The sequence below is a fragment of the Malurus melanocephalus genome, unplaced genomic scaffold (assembly GCF_030028575.1).
Source record: "Malurus melanocephalus ecotype Western Australia unplaced genomic scaffold, MMel_1.1 scaffold_114, whole genome shotgun sequence".
Taxonomy (NCBI): Eukaryota; Metazoa; Chordata; class Aves; order Passeriformes; family Maluridae; genus Malurus; species Malurus melanocephalus.
Window position 1 is genome coordinate 2171499 of NW_026623346.1, and position 13472 is coordinate 2184970.

The following is a 13472-nucleotide window of genomic DNA, read 5'->3' on the forward strand; positions in this document are numbered from 1 at the left end:
ACAGACATGATTATTTATCAGACTTCAAGTCTGCTGCAAAATGAAATCTGTTATATATTAATCATATGCAAATTTTTTATCTGAAGCTTTTCAATTTGAAAGGTGTCATAGGTGGCGCACCATCTTTTTTCCCAACAAACACCTTGTCAAAGAAGAATCAGACTGTAAAGTTTTTTAATGAAAAGCTGTACACTCAGATATTCCAACTCAAACTATTCTGAGTAATATTTGTGAGACAGCTGGAGACTATACATTTGCCTCCTATTTTTCCCATCTGTCAGCTGGCAAATCTCAGAGCTTGACACCATGTAAAATTCTGCACTGTTGAATACCTTGATCTACTAAATTAAACATTATAATTATGTGGTAAACATAATCTTTCTTTCTAAGAGTGTCATGACTAACGAGATGGCTGCTTTCTGAATGTGGCTGTAATCTCCACTCAACAGATGTTTATAACCATAATGGTTATGGAATGAATTCTTCAGGATCATTTAAGGGTCCCTGCCTTAACTTGGGATTGGACATGTTACTTGCTTTGGCATTCAATTCTTCTGTAATGTACACAGATCACTGGGTATGGACAGATGCAACAACCATGTCACTCTAATGACAGGAGCAACACAGCACAAATGTGGGCATCAGATTCCTGAATTACAGCCTTCATGAGACAATGCATATCCACCGAGAGAAACATTTTGGCATCTTTATGGAGCATTTTTTGCTTCAAATCAGAACCAAACCCCATTGAGATGAAGCACCTTGATATCAACGTAGAGCTTTAGACAAAATATCAAAATCAAATGTTTTTCATTTTGCAACTACATTGTCACAGAATCTGTCTTTCTGTGAAAACACTGTTATTTCAAATATGCTTCCCTAGACTGGAGKAAAACATGCCAAGATGAGAGAATAAAACGTTTGGTTGGGTACCACAAATAGAAAAGGTGGCCCCTCTTGTATGGACATATTACACGACTGTCTCACCTGCTTTTCAGGTTTTTTACCTCATCTTCATTTTCACTTTCTTTGTGTTCATCATGACTTTCTTTGTGTGTCTCTTCATCTTCTTCCTTCAGTTCCTGAAGTTCTTTGGTTTTCTTCAAGCCTTCCTGATAGCTTTAACACATGAAACATTTATTTCTTAGTCTAGCCTTATTTAATGACAAGTTAGCTTTATGTTTTGTTACATGTAATGAAACACAAAAGCAGTGTTACAGCACTTGAACAAGACTAAAAATTAGCTGTAGACATGACTAAGGCACACAGAAAGCCACCCTTCCTTAACAGAGGATTATATTAGAGCTGATACCAAATTTATCATCTTGAACAAGAAAAAGAGGTTGTAGTTCTCAGCAGAGAACAACTTGTGTCTGTTGTACAGGAGCCAGAAATACCTCTCTATTACTTTTCAATGATTTTGAACATCCTCTGTACAATGCTGAAGATAGGTGGTATGTTATATTCTGCAGGATGGGATCAAAATTTTTTTTCTCACTCTTCACATAATACAAATTTCTTTGCTTGACATTCAGAAACAGATCCCAAAGTTTTAATTTCCCCCAAACATGCTGTGTAAAGTACTTTGTGACACCAACAGTATGACTACTGCATTTAAAATTAAATTTAAAAACATATGTTCCTAATCTGGTAGCACATAKTTTCAGATGTAGTTCACACAAAATATTCCCACCCCTTGTTGTATGCTTCCTCTTCTATCTTGGCTTTAGTTTCAGGATTGATCTCTTCCAATCCACTCTGTGTCAGCACAGGAGTTGAGGTTTCACAGTCAGGCTCTCCATTTGACTTTCCACTGCCAAAACAAAAGAAGCCGACAAATAAAAGATTACATCACTGAAAGGTATTGTATTTGGAGCATACTGAAATTTTGTGACTCACTATTTGTCTTTTTTAATGTATATCAGAGAACAGAAATGTCTTTCAAAAGTATTAAACACTTTAAACACTAGGAAAAATACTAGTTTTCAGGATGTTGTGATTTAAGAAGGGTAATCATTATGTCTCTAAGGTAAGAAAATTTTCATTTTTATTCTTCTTAAAAAAAAAGAGCCTTTGCTTCCTGGCTTATCTATGCCATTTATTTGCTATGCTTCAAAACATTTCCCTCAACTGTCAAAAAATARTTTCTGAAATTGTAACCTTTTATGCAAGAGGAACATAATAGAAATAATATCAAATACTAATTTAAAAAATATAGTTTTTATTTGCCTTTTAAGTATTCTCCTCTGTTGACTTTACACGCTGAACTGATACACAAGTTAAGAAAAATACAAACACATACCTCACTTTTCTCACTAGAACTTTTCTCAAGTAAAAGCATCTTTGAGAATTTAGCCTCAAGAAAAGGCATTTTACATCRCTCTCTTCCTGCAGTGCTCACCTGTCACTTATTTGATCTGGGACAGAGAGTTTAAGTGATTGAGACATAACTTAGCAGATCTATCAAAGTTAAGGTTTAATCAGCTCAACAGTGGATCCCATTTCAAGTTTTGGAATCTTACCCTTTCCGCAGACCTTATTTTTCTGGTACTAAAATTGGTGGCTGAATAATTCAATGTGAGTGAATTATTCATGTGTGGGCAATGGATTTTCTCTCAAGATATCATACTCACATAGACATTATTTTCCCTTGGACTTGAAACAAACCATGACTATAAGCTTGAAGTTCTCAAACATACAATAGTCCATGTGTTGGACTATGTAATTCCACATTATCAGACCAGCTGGCCCATGCACACACRCTTATGCTCAAACTTGAATTTCAAGTTCTACCTCTGTTACTTGGTAACATGATTTGTTTTCTTAGGTGTGAAATATTGGTAAGGTTTTTTTGGTTGTTGTTTTTTTTCTCACAGAATTTATGTCCAGTTTTAAAAGATGGTCTAAATATTGCACACTTCTTTTGAATTGTAGCAACCAGTGCTGCAGTTCACTGTTTTTGTTTTCCCAGTTGTTGCATACTTAAATTCTTAGTAAAGCACAAGGTAAAACAAAGACATCAGATAAATTTTTTCCTGCCTCAGCCCTAATCTAAAATACATGAAATTCAATATTCTGTAGTGATGTACATATTCAAACGCTTTTAATTTGCATGTTTAAAGCATTCCAACAAATAGAAGTAATATCACAGCATTTCAAAATAAGATTCTTTAAGTTATCATTTAGTATTAGCATTTAATAGGCATGATCTAGACAAAACTCACTTTTCTAGAAGTGCTGGCAGAGCAGGAGTAGATGTTAGGTTGCTTTTTCCATTACTGGGTGATTCAGACTGTAAGTAAAACACAGCAATAAATGTTACATTCATTAAATAGTTMACATTCATGATTAAATAATGAAATAATGATTAAAATTCATTAATTAATTTCAAATGAGTGTTCAATAAAACAACAAAGGCATTGTGCTGCTTAGGTTTCCTTCCTACACTCATGAGCAAATATGGTGCTTCCACGTTGCTTCCATTATCCGCAGTAAACAGCGGACTTGCACACCAAGGATTTTCTCTGATATTCTCTTCTACCCTGCTTATTTTTTCCCAGAAAATTCTTTCTCCTTCATATATTGATCCCTGAACAGGTAAATTATTCTATTGCTCCTCTTTTATTATCCTAGGAATATTAACTTATTAGCTGAATTTTCAATGGGAAATTTTAAACAAAAATAAATCAAAATAAACCATGGCAAACAAACACACCTGGTTCCTGAAACAATTGGCTCTGAGTACATAATAAATAAATTACACAATCAGATGCTTTTCTTAAAAGTAAAATCGATTTAGCTTCTCAGCAAAATCCTCATTCAAATAGCCCTACATTTTAAAAAGAAAACTGCATAACTTTAAAGGTTATGTCCCATCTTAGCTCATCTCTGAACAGTATGTCTTACAGTTTTTCTCCAAAGCATTTGTATGGATTTATTATGTTCAGATTAGTGTCATTTAATTTATTAAAGTTTTACAAATAAAAATTCAACACAGACGCTGATGGCTCCACCAATCCCAGATCATCAGAGAACCTCTAAATTCATACCACATATATTTCTGTTCAGTAGACTTCTGGCAATGAAGAGCAGCAATCCAACTCTGTTCTGTGGTTTCTAGTTAAAATTTCCCTCCTACAGTGGACAACCATAATCATGACTTCTTTCCTGTCTGTTACTTCAGATAAAAAGGCAAATTGCCTCAGTGACATCCAATGTCTCTGAATCAGCAGCCTGCCCTATTCAGCTGTTTCCAAAGGGATCCTTTATGAAGACTGTGAAGGCATTTGTCCCTTGCCCAACAGGAATGAAGTCTATCTATCCCGTTCACTAGGATGGAGTCAAAATGAGTAACTGTAGCTTGACCCTGTGCAAAAGGGGTTTAGACAAAACTTGTGTCTTTAAAAAATGGAGTTTACTTACCAGGGGTGGCATTGAAGGCATAGGTGAAGCTGTTGGTGACTGACCAGGAATGTTTAAGGAGTTAAATTTAGGAACAACAGCAACACTGACTCTCCTTCGAGGCATATTCTGTGGGAAACAACAATGAATTTTTCTAATATACAGCAAAACAAACTGAAGAACAATTCTGGGAGTTAATTTGTGCAGCAAAGATACAGATTAGCATTCCCTTGGGAAAAGGAGTGCTGGGAGCTAAAGTAAGATCAGAGACTCTTAGGCTGAGGTTTTCCACAGAAATTCCTCTAGTATTGTCTGCTAAGAGAAATACTTAGTGTGAGATGAGGTGTGGTACACGGATGCTCTCTTTGCMCTCCATAGTGAAAACCCAGCAGTGTCAATCCCACAAGAGATGTTCTCCATTTTTATTGTCAGCTCTTTTCATAGGCCTTTATTCTTGATTAAAGCAGATGCATAATGACACTGGAGAAAGTGCCAATGTCACAATGACTGGAAAATAATGAAGTCACACATTAAACTCTTATCTTGCTATGTATCCATTATGATTTGACATACTATGATGTATTAATTACATGTAAACCTACTGATTTTAATTTACATCCATTCCTTCCACAGAAGGACAGCTCCTTCTCCCCCCCCCCCCCTTGAGTTGTTAGACAGCATCATGCAGTACTGCTTATGTTTCCCAAAGACCATAAAAATTATTTGTATGACAAACACATGCTAACTGTAACAATATATTCTAGCTCAAGTACAGATTATGCGAATTTTTGCTGTCATTTGGTAAGAAGCCAAATCCTTCATCCTATAAAATCTATGCAAAATTCATACTTCCAACTGAGTGAAAAAAGTCAAAACATTCATGGCATCTAACACCTTTATTTGGCGCATGTCCAAACACTTCTAAGACTCTGCTCTGGACAGCTTTACAGGAAAGGAGTTAAACATAGATTTAGTGAATACTTAGGAGTCACTCCACGAGCTTGGTTCTAGACAAAAGTAACCATACCTATTCATTAATGACAGTTTTATTTAATGTGCTTCTGAAACACTACAGGCAGGAATAAACGAAATCTAAAGAGCTATAACCCAAACAAATAAAAATATAAAAATGAACTCTAGATTGAGCATAGTGTCTCTGACCACCAAATGTCATAATGGTCACGCTGGTACCCATGTCTCTGAAATCACTGGCTGTTTTAGCAAGTTTTGTAATAAACTTGATCTCCAACACTTGGAAGTTTTGCAGAAATAAACCACTGTAGTTTCACATCAAGCATTGACACTGTTGCACAAGGCCATACTTAATCAAGTATCCGAAATTGCAAAGCATGCACTAAATTGCATGGACAATATTGAGAATTTACCAACATTGTTTTGAACACAGCCTAAAAAARTCATTATATGTACAGGCAAAGAAATATCACTGCATAAAATGTTAATTTTCTTTGTATTGTAGAAATACCTTTCCAACAGTGATAGACATGGATCTAGAGGAACGAGGAACTCCATCTTCTGCACAGAAAGAAAGATAAAGAACAGTCAGTCTTTGAGTGTCTATAAATAATATGAACAGGCTCCTGTCTGTATTTCAAACTCAGATACACTCTATTTATACAAGACCTGTAGTGACCATGTATGTATTTGTATAAAATTCTGTTCTCAATTACACCTGCAGAAGAAATTTGATATAATACCAAAAAATCAAACCATTACTCTTTTACTGAGAGCAGACAAAAGCCATGGCCCTGGGTCTCATTAGAATTTTGTAAGTGATAGTGATTTCAAATTATTGTACTATAGCATTAAGTATAGCTGATATAAAACATTTTAACTTATTCCTTTAACTTCTAAAAATCTACTCTTCTAGATCAAAACTTAATAAACACGTTTCATGATACTTTACTTTAATCATTAATAGCACAAACATATCTCTGAACTAGAGGCAAGACAAACGCTTAATTTTTTTTTTCTTTACCAGATCCACCATAGCTTCTGCTAGATTTCTGATTGGCAAGTTTCTTGAACTCCATCAGTTCAGCATGATCCTTTTCATATGTTCTTTTCAGATTTTCCACATACTGCATCATTATCTCTGTTGCCTTTGACATACACTTCTCCTAAGGAAGAAAAGAAGAAATACCCAGGTAACCTCTACATATCTCCAGTAAATCATTTGCCTCTATGTGTATGCTCCTTGTCATAGCTAAATCTGGAACAGTTGTTATTAAGGAAATACTGGTGCCTCCATGACTGAAAATCCCCAAGCTAGTTAGAAGACAAATTCACATTTGTATTTCACAGAAAATCATAATTTATTTTGTCATATATTCATATACCTTGCCTACGTGCCTGTCTGATTAATTATCTGGTACAGCATATTTGTTTTCAAACCCTCAAAGCCCTTAGTCATTGGCATCAATCTGATGACTTTAGAGGGCAGAGGGAACAGTCTTGAATCTGGGAGGGTATTGCTGTGCTCTTATTTATGCTCACCATGTTCTTATGCAGTCTAGAGCTGACTGAGCTGTTCCCAAAAGGTGACTGAACTAGATGAGCATTTTGACCCAGAAAAGTTTTCTTTTATTTGTGCTGCACTGATTTGAAATGAGTTTCTTGTGATGCAGCTGTAGCTCCAATAATCCATACGCTCCTATTGTACAGATTTTGAAAAGCTTAATGGGCAATCTTCTTCTGTTTGAATTCTATCTCCAGACTGAAATGTTGAGTTACCTGATACTACAACAGATATTGTTAATCTCCCAAAAGAGCAAATAAAACTCTGAGGGTGAATGCAATTTCTAGCCCTGGCTGGAAGAGTGAACACGTGGATCCAGGACAAGTTAAACACCAGGATGCCTTCACCTGGGGAACAGCTCCAACCTTCTCAGCGCAGCTCGACAGCCTGACAGCCAAACGCCGCAGCACGGCGATGTCCTCCAGGAGCTTCTGGTAGGCTTCCCTGTGCTCATAGTGGTGCCACAGGTCAGCTGAAGACTGAAGAGAAAATACAGCAGCGTTATCAACATGTCTTTAGCTCAAAGGTAGTGGCCAGAGGCCCAAAATGGGGTAGAAATGTCCAGGCAGAACTCCACATGGCGAGATTAGTCCCAGAGATGCCAGCGCTGCCACCACACAGCCCGGAGTGCTGCTGCCCTGTTGGAGCATGGTGCTGAAACACATTTGCAATATTTTCTCTTCTGAAATTTACAGTGAAATATACCTCACTACCTGTGAACTCCACAAATGCTGAGTTCATTTCAACTAGCACCTAAAAATGATTGCTGAAGGACAAAGGACATTTTAATTTGCTGGGCACAAGACATCAAGAAAGACGTGTGTATTCTTTCAGTTCCTTGATACTTTCCTTACCTGAAAAATATGACGTTATAGTCTCAAGGATTGCAACCTTGATTTGTTATCAACCTTGATAACAAATTGCAACCAAAATTTGACTGCAAGAACAAAAAAGGCATAAGGGCTTTTTTTAAAGGAAACTCATGCACAGAATTTCAGATTTTCTTTTTTCTCTTGTCAACTGTAACCTGATTATTTTCTCAAACAAATTGTACGTTCATGTAGATCAGCTTTCTGTTTAACTTTCTGAATAACACATCAATTATCACAAGACTGATTAAAAAAATCAGAAAGACTGGTAAAACTGTCCTTGAGCCATAAAACATGTGTCTGTCCTATAGAAATTAAGAAAACCTCCCAATGAGATTGGAACAAATCTAGGTCTAATATAACAGAGAAGCCATCACTGCTTTTAATTGCTGGTTAGTTTATTCCATTGTCTRGAACAAAAGCTTTTATAGGGAAGGCAATTTCCACTTTGTTATAAATTACATAAAAAAGCTTGTAAACGCCAGACTGCAATGCGTGAACTGCTTAAAGGAAGAAAATCCTAATCACATTTGTCCCATGCTGGCACCATGGTCTTTGGTGCCTAATTAGGGATTCTTAACAGAAATACACAGCAAATCTAACAGACTTATTTCAGTCTGAAAAGCCTGAGATCTAATAGGCTGTTTCAGCTTGCTCTTTGGCACGGGGAACAGAGGGAAGAGCAGCAAAGTACTCAAAACATTTATTGTTTTTCAGAAATAATTAATTTGTAAAAGGAGATTTGGAATTCCAGATTAAAATATGTGAAGATAATAATATTTAATTGCATATTTTCTTACCTGAGATTTTATCTGCTCCTCAAGTATTCCTTGCTGTTTCATTTCACTTTTGGGGCCTTCTTTTATCTCAGTTAAGAGGCCTTTCAAGTCACAGATCTTAGGACTCAGGTTTCAGATCATTTTGGTATCTCTCATATCTGGACATCTCTAATTTATTGCTAAAGAAGGTCTTGCCCAGGAGGGCATGGATCAGTGCTCAAACTGCAGTTCTGAATGTTCTTATTTCAATGCTTTTTAAAAAAATTGAACTGCAAATTTCTAGTGTTTACTCCTGAAATATGCTAGAACCAGGGAAGCATCCTCTATGCATTTCCAGCAATGCTGGCCCACTCTAGCAGCATATGCCCTCCTTTCAGAGTAGTAGGCAGCCCACAGCAAGGAGTTGAAGCAGCAGAAAATTAAGTTTTGGGGCTGAATTTACAAGAGTCAAACATATTTGCAATGTGTGTGTACTTTCATGTACTTTATAGTTCAGGAAAAGAATTCCGTAATGGCCGCTTTCTTACCGTAATGGATGCTTTAAAGTTTTCCAGTTCCTTCTCCGCATTCTCTTCAGTAAGATTTTTCTCTCTCCCTGCCTGGTGAATTCTAGATTCCAGCATGTAACTATCATTTCTAAAGGCCAAGGAGAGTTGAACAAATACATTCTGTTTGGATTTTAAAAAAAGACATTTTTCAATCAGTCTTACAGTAATACAATTTTCACAAACAACTTATGAATAAGGTATTTGTTGAAATATTTGCTGATTAAATAAGTATTGAAACAGAAAATTGGAAATATTTTTTAAAATTGGTTTTCTTTAAAAAAATCACTTCTATTTACTTCACTAAAATWCATATACATGCTTTGCTGCCTCTTTTCCTGGATGTTTTTCTGGGAGCTCTATAGAGCAGAGACACAATGAAAGAAGCAACCTACCAGAAGCACCAGAATCACAATGGATCTGTTTTCTAGCTGGACTTCTTCCAAGGGTCCCCAAGGTTTTTAAACAGATAGTCTGTGCAGAGGAAGTCCAGGGATGAGCTCACCATCAGCATTGTTTTACCTAAGGGATAAACACCTACCCCTGAAGCTAGAAAAAGATGAAGTGCTAACATTTTTATTTTCTTGCACCCTGCTTTTAAAAATGGTTTCTTTCTTTACCAGACTCATTACTTCTTAGGACTGATACATTGCAAAGTACAAGGCATCAACAGTTCCAATAGATTTATGTAAATAACAAACTTTTTCTTGACTGGTATGTGATTAAAAAAATAGAAGAAACAAAGCCTGCAAGCTAAAAAGCACCCTGCAAACAAAATTATTGCTTGAAAGTAAAATTATTGGCTGAGAAAGTAAAAATTACATGAACTAGCAGCAAGATCTTGTTAAAAACTGCCCCAAAGCTCACACACAAATATTTTGCTTATTCCTACTCTTTTTACAACTTATATTCTCATATTTCACAAAATTGTTATTTTGATGGAATTTAATATAGTTTTTTTTTAAATGAGAAGTTTTGTTTTTTTCTTTAAATCGYCCCTCTATCTCATTCTAATAACCACCCTTAGACTTTAAGTAACCACTTAAAATTAGAACATATGTTTAAAATAATAACATACTTACCTCAACTTCTTTTTCAGTGAGTGGTGGGGAACTAGAAATAAAACCTCACATATTGATGAGTTTTGCCTCTAAAAACAAAGCTATTTTAATATTTAATTGAAAAGAACAACAAAATATATGTTTGAGATTTTTGTTTCCTGCTATTTTTCATTATTGATTACAATCAAGCAATGATCTCTCAGAACCTCTTCACCTCATCCATTCATGTATATAAAATAATGTATATAACAATTCCTTCACAATGTTAAATGTTAAATATTTATTTCATCTGCACAGAGAACCCTTATTGGCTGCTTCAGCTGACTGAAGGCTCTGGTGATTTTGGTAGATAAACATGTGGGTGAATGGAGGAATGAGTTTCTGCCAAATAAGTATGGAATTGTTTTAATGTCTTGCAAAACCCAAATCAGTGACTTCATGAATGATCCTTCAAATACATTTACAAAATAAGTTCCATTTCCCTGAAAAATTGTCACATGTGGAAAAATTGCAGATTTCTTACACACCCAAATTCTACCACTGGAAAGCATCACATGGACTGATTTTTTTCTTTTTTTTTTTTTTTTTTTTTATGGGGGAGAGAAAGAATAGTATTTTCAATATGAGTTCATATCAGCAGCAGCAATCCTGGAAACCAGGAGTGGAAAAATCTGTTTAAAATTCTACTAGTAGTATATAATTAAGGTTTAAGACATTTTTGTAGAAATCACCAACTACTTTTGAGAGTTGTCCAGTTACTGGAACCTGGTTCAGTCCCCAAAATTTTTCAGAAAGTCTGTGTTGCACATTCTAAGATGCAACAATTGATCTCCCTGTGAATAGAAGTCCAAAAGGGAAGTTGACTGGAAACCACTGGTGTGCCTTCTCCCGGATGATGTTTCTCTACTTTTAATGAGCTTTTACCTTCCTGGAATCGATTTGTGCACTTGCAGTTTTTGCAGCAATACATCAGGAATGCTGGGCATAACATCAGAGCTGTTCTTTGTCTCTTTCTCTTCAGTCGGGGAAGGTAGAGGTGAAGGGCCTAAAGAGATTTTCAGATTTAAAAAGATTAAGTTATTTGGAAAGCCATGCATTCCTTTCTGGAATATTTTACCTGAAATTTTGTAATAGAATACTGTCATTTTCTATGGCTTTAAATGCCACCTGCCAAGATGAAGTTTAGTGTAATGTACCACATTACAGATTTTGAGGAACCATTGATGGTTATAAATTACATCATGTACTTGTCTGCACAGTATGTTCATTGAAACAGGACATAAAAGTTATACTTACATTCTCTACTTCTGTCATTTTCATAAGGACCAGATATGGCTAAAACTTATTTTTTTTTTTTAAATTCATGTTACTTAGGTTCTGTATTTTGATTTTATTTAATTTCATATAATAGTTCCCTTATCTCCTTTTATCTTGTCAGAATGTAATGACGGACTCTCCTGTAGGAAAGGTAGATTCCCCAGTCTGAATCTCAGACTTGGAAAGGAGTCTTTGTACAGCTCTCCTGTTGATATATTTAACCGAAGGATGCTTAGCATGCCATGTAAACAATGTGTAAATCTGGAGACTTAAACATGAAAGAACAGAAAGGGAGAGTCTTTCTAGCAATATTTTAGTTCTGTGCATTTGCTTTATATTAAAAAATGCCAGTATTTACTTAAGAACAGTCAGGTGTGTCCCCATAAAATGCAGCCTGACACCGCAGTGTCTCCAGATGTAATATATTAATATATTCCACTTACCTAAACCTCTGTAGATACAAAGTTGTGTTTATTCAGATGGCAACAGTAACTTGTCATTGATGAAACTATCATGGAGACAGCATATTGGATTCATAACAGTAATAATGAAGTATCTGGCAATTTCCTATTGTTTAAACAAAATTACTACTCCAGTTGAAAAGGTGACTTTTATGACAATGTAAGGAAATAAGTATCCCTAACAAATTAACTAAGAATTTGACCCCTTGCTTGTTTTCCCCACTGAGGATAAAGAGTTGACCCTTAATGTTCTGGCTACCATTTAGATAACTTACTAGACCATATAACTTCATGATATTCGTGAGCTCTTGCTTGAAAAGCTGGGTAAAAGAATGCTTAGCTTTTCATAATGTTTTCCTCAAGACTTCCAAACCTGCCAAAATAATGTAAAAGGCTGGTAAAATGGCATCTCCTTTAGACTTTCAAACAGAATCCACTAAATAATTTCTGTGAATTTATATATTACCAGAGTGACAGGAATAATATTATCATACCTAACAAAGCAAAGATATAATAATAAAATATAGAAAACAAGTCTCTTTTAACCTTGATTTATTCAGACTGAAGATGAGTCAATTTCCATATGTAACATGAAATGTAGTATCTCAACCATCTCTCCATGTAACAGGAACTTTAAGGCCTAATGAGCTAGTCCCAGAGCAAATGTATGAATTAGCAAAATGAACAGTATTAAGAAAAATTGAAATTGTCTTTGGATTTAATCTTGGACAATCAGTTTCAGCTCCTTTCACGGTAACCATCTCCATTTCTGTTAATGTCACACTGAACAAGTTCAGTCTTGGCTACTTCAAAACAAATATATAGTTTTGGTTTAAATATTCTAGGTTGATGTATTTGGTTTAAATATTTTAGCTAAGCACTACTGCTACTTAATTCTCCCACATGCTGAGTTGTCCTCAGGTTTGTATCTTTGCTCTTTATTTTTATTCTAAATAAAATTTTAGAGATGCAGCCAGTGTTTTCTCATTGGGTTAGATTGAGAAAAAAAAATTGGTGCCTGATTTCTTTTTTCTCATTTGTGCAGAGCTTAAGGCCTGTCTTGGGTTGATTTTTGTGCCAATTTTGTTCTGTATTCCTTTTCTGTTGGCATATACGCCCAAAAGATGTTCTGTATCTTTAAATGYAACCCGGAAGAAGCCGCGTGGGCTGCTGGGAAAGGCAGYGCGGCCGGTTTAAAAGCCAGCGCTGCCACACAGTTTGGCCTTTTCCCCAGCTCAGCTCTGGCTCAGCTTTCTCTCCGTGGGAGTCCTTCTGCTCGCAGAGTGCTGCGCAGTTACAATGTTACAGTTTCGGCTGTTAGCTTCGGCAGCTCTCCTCAGACCCCCGTCTGCCTCTCCTGCGATTCCTCTCCAGCCGGGAGAAAAAAGCCGCGCGGCTCCATCTTGTCCGGGAAATTCCAGAAGGGAACCGGGCTGGCAGCAGAAACACACCGAGTCCTCTGACCCGTCACAGGGAAGAAAAGACTGTGGTACAGGTTTCTTG

The 13472-nt window shown here is 36.0% G+C and overlaps 1 protein-coding gene across 1 annotated transcript; it reads right to left on the reverse strand.

Annotated features, from left to right (window-relative positions):
* Positions 1-953: 953 nt before the first annotated feature.
* On the reverse strand, positions 954-11288 carry LOC130575678 (inositol 1,4,5-triphosphate receptor associated 1-like). Its single transcript, XM_057369751.1, has 10 exons — positions 11116-11288; positions 10213-10243; positions 9113-9253; positions 7285-7416; positions 6398-6539; positions 5885-5934; positions 4423-4530; positions 3225-3292; positions 1694-1813; positions 954-1119 (listed from the first exon to the last, which is right to left on the reverse strand). Exons 1-10 carry the CDS (start codon positions 11286-11288, stop codon positions 984-986), a joined length of 1101 nt encoding a protein of 366 aa, XP_057225734.1. The 3' UTR covers positions 954-983.
* Between the last annotated feature and the right edge of the window lie 2184 nt (positions 11289-13472).

Bases quoted from the DNA above. Each gene is read 5' to 3' on its own strand.
- LOC130575678 (XM_057369751.1), bottom strand. From the start codon at position 11,288: ATGCATGGCTTTCCAAATAACTTAATCTTTTTAAATCTGAAAATCTCT. The intron at 6,540-7,284 runs GTGAAGGCATCC...TTTCTTCCTTAG, and splicing joins AGGTTGGAGCTGTTCCCCAG to GAGAAGTGTATGTCAAAGGC. The intron at 3,293-4,422 runs GTAAGTAAACTC...TTTTACTTACAG, and splicing joins TGCCTTCAATGCCACCCCTG to TCTGAATCACCCAGTAATGG.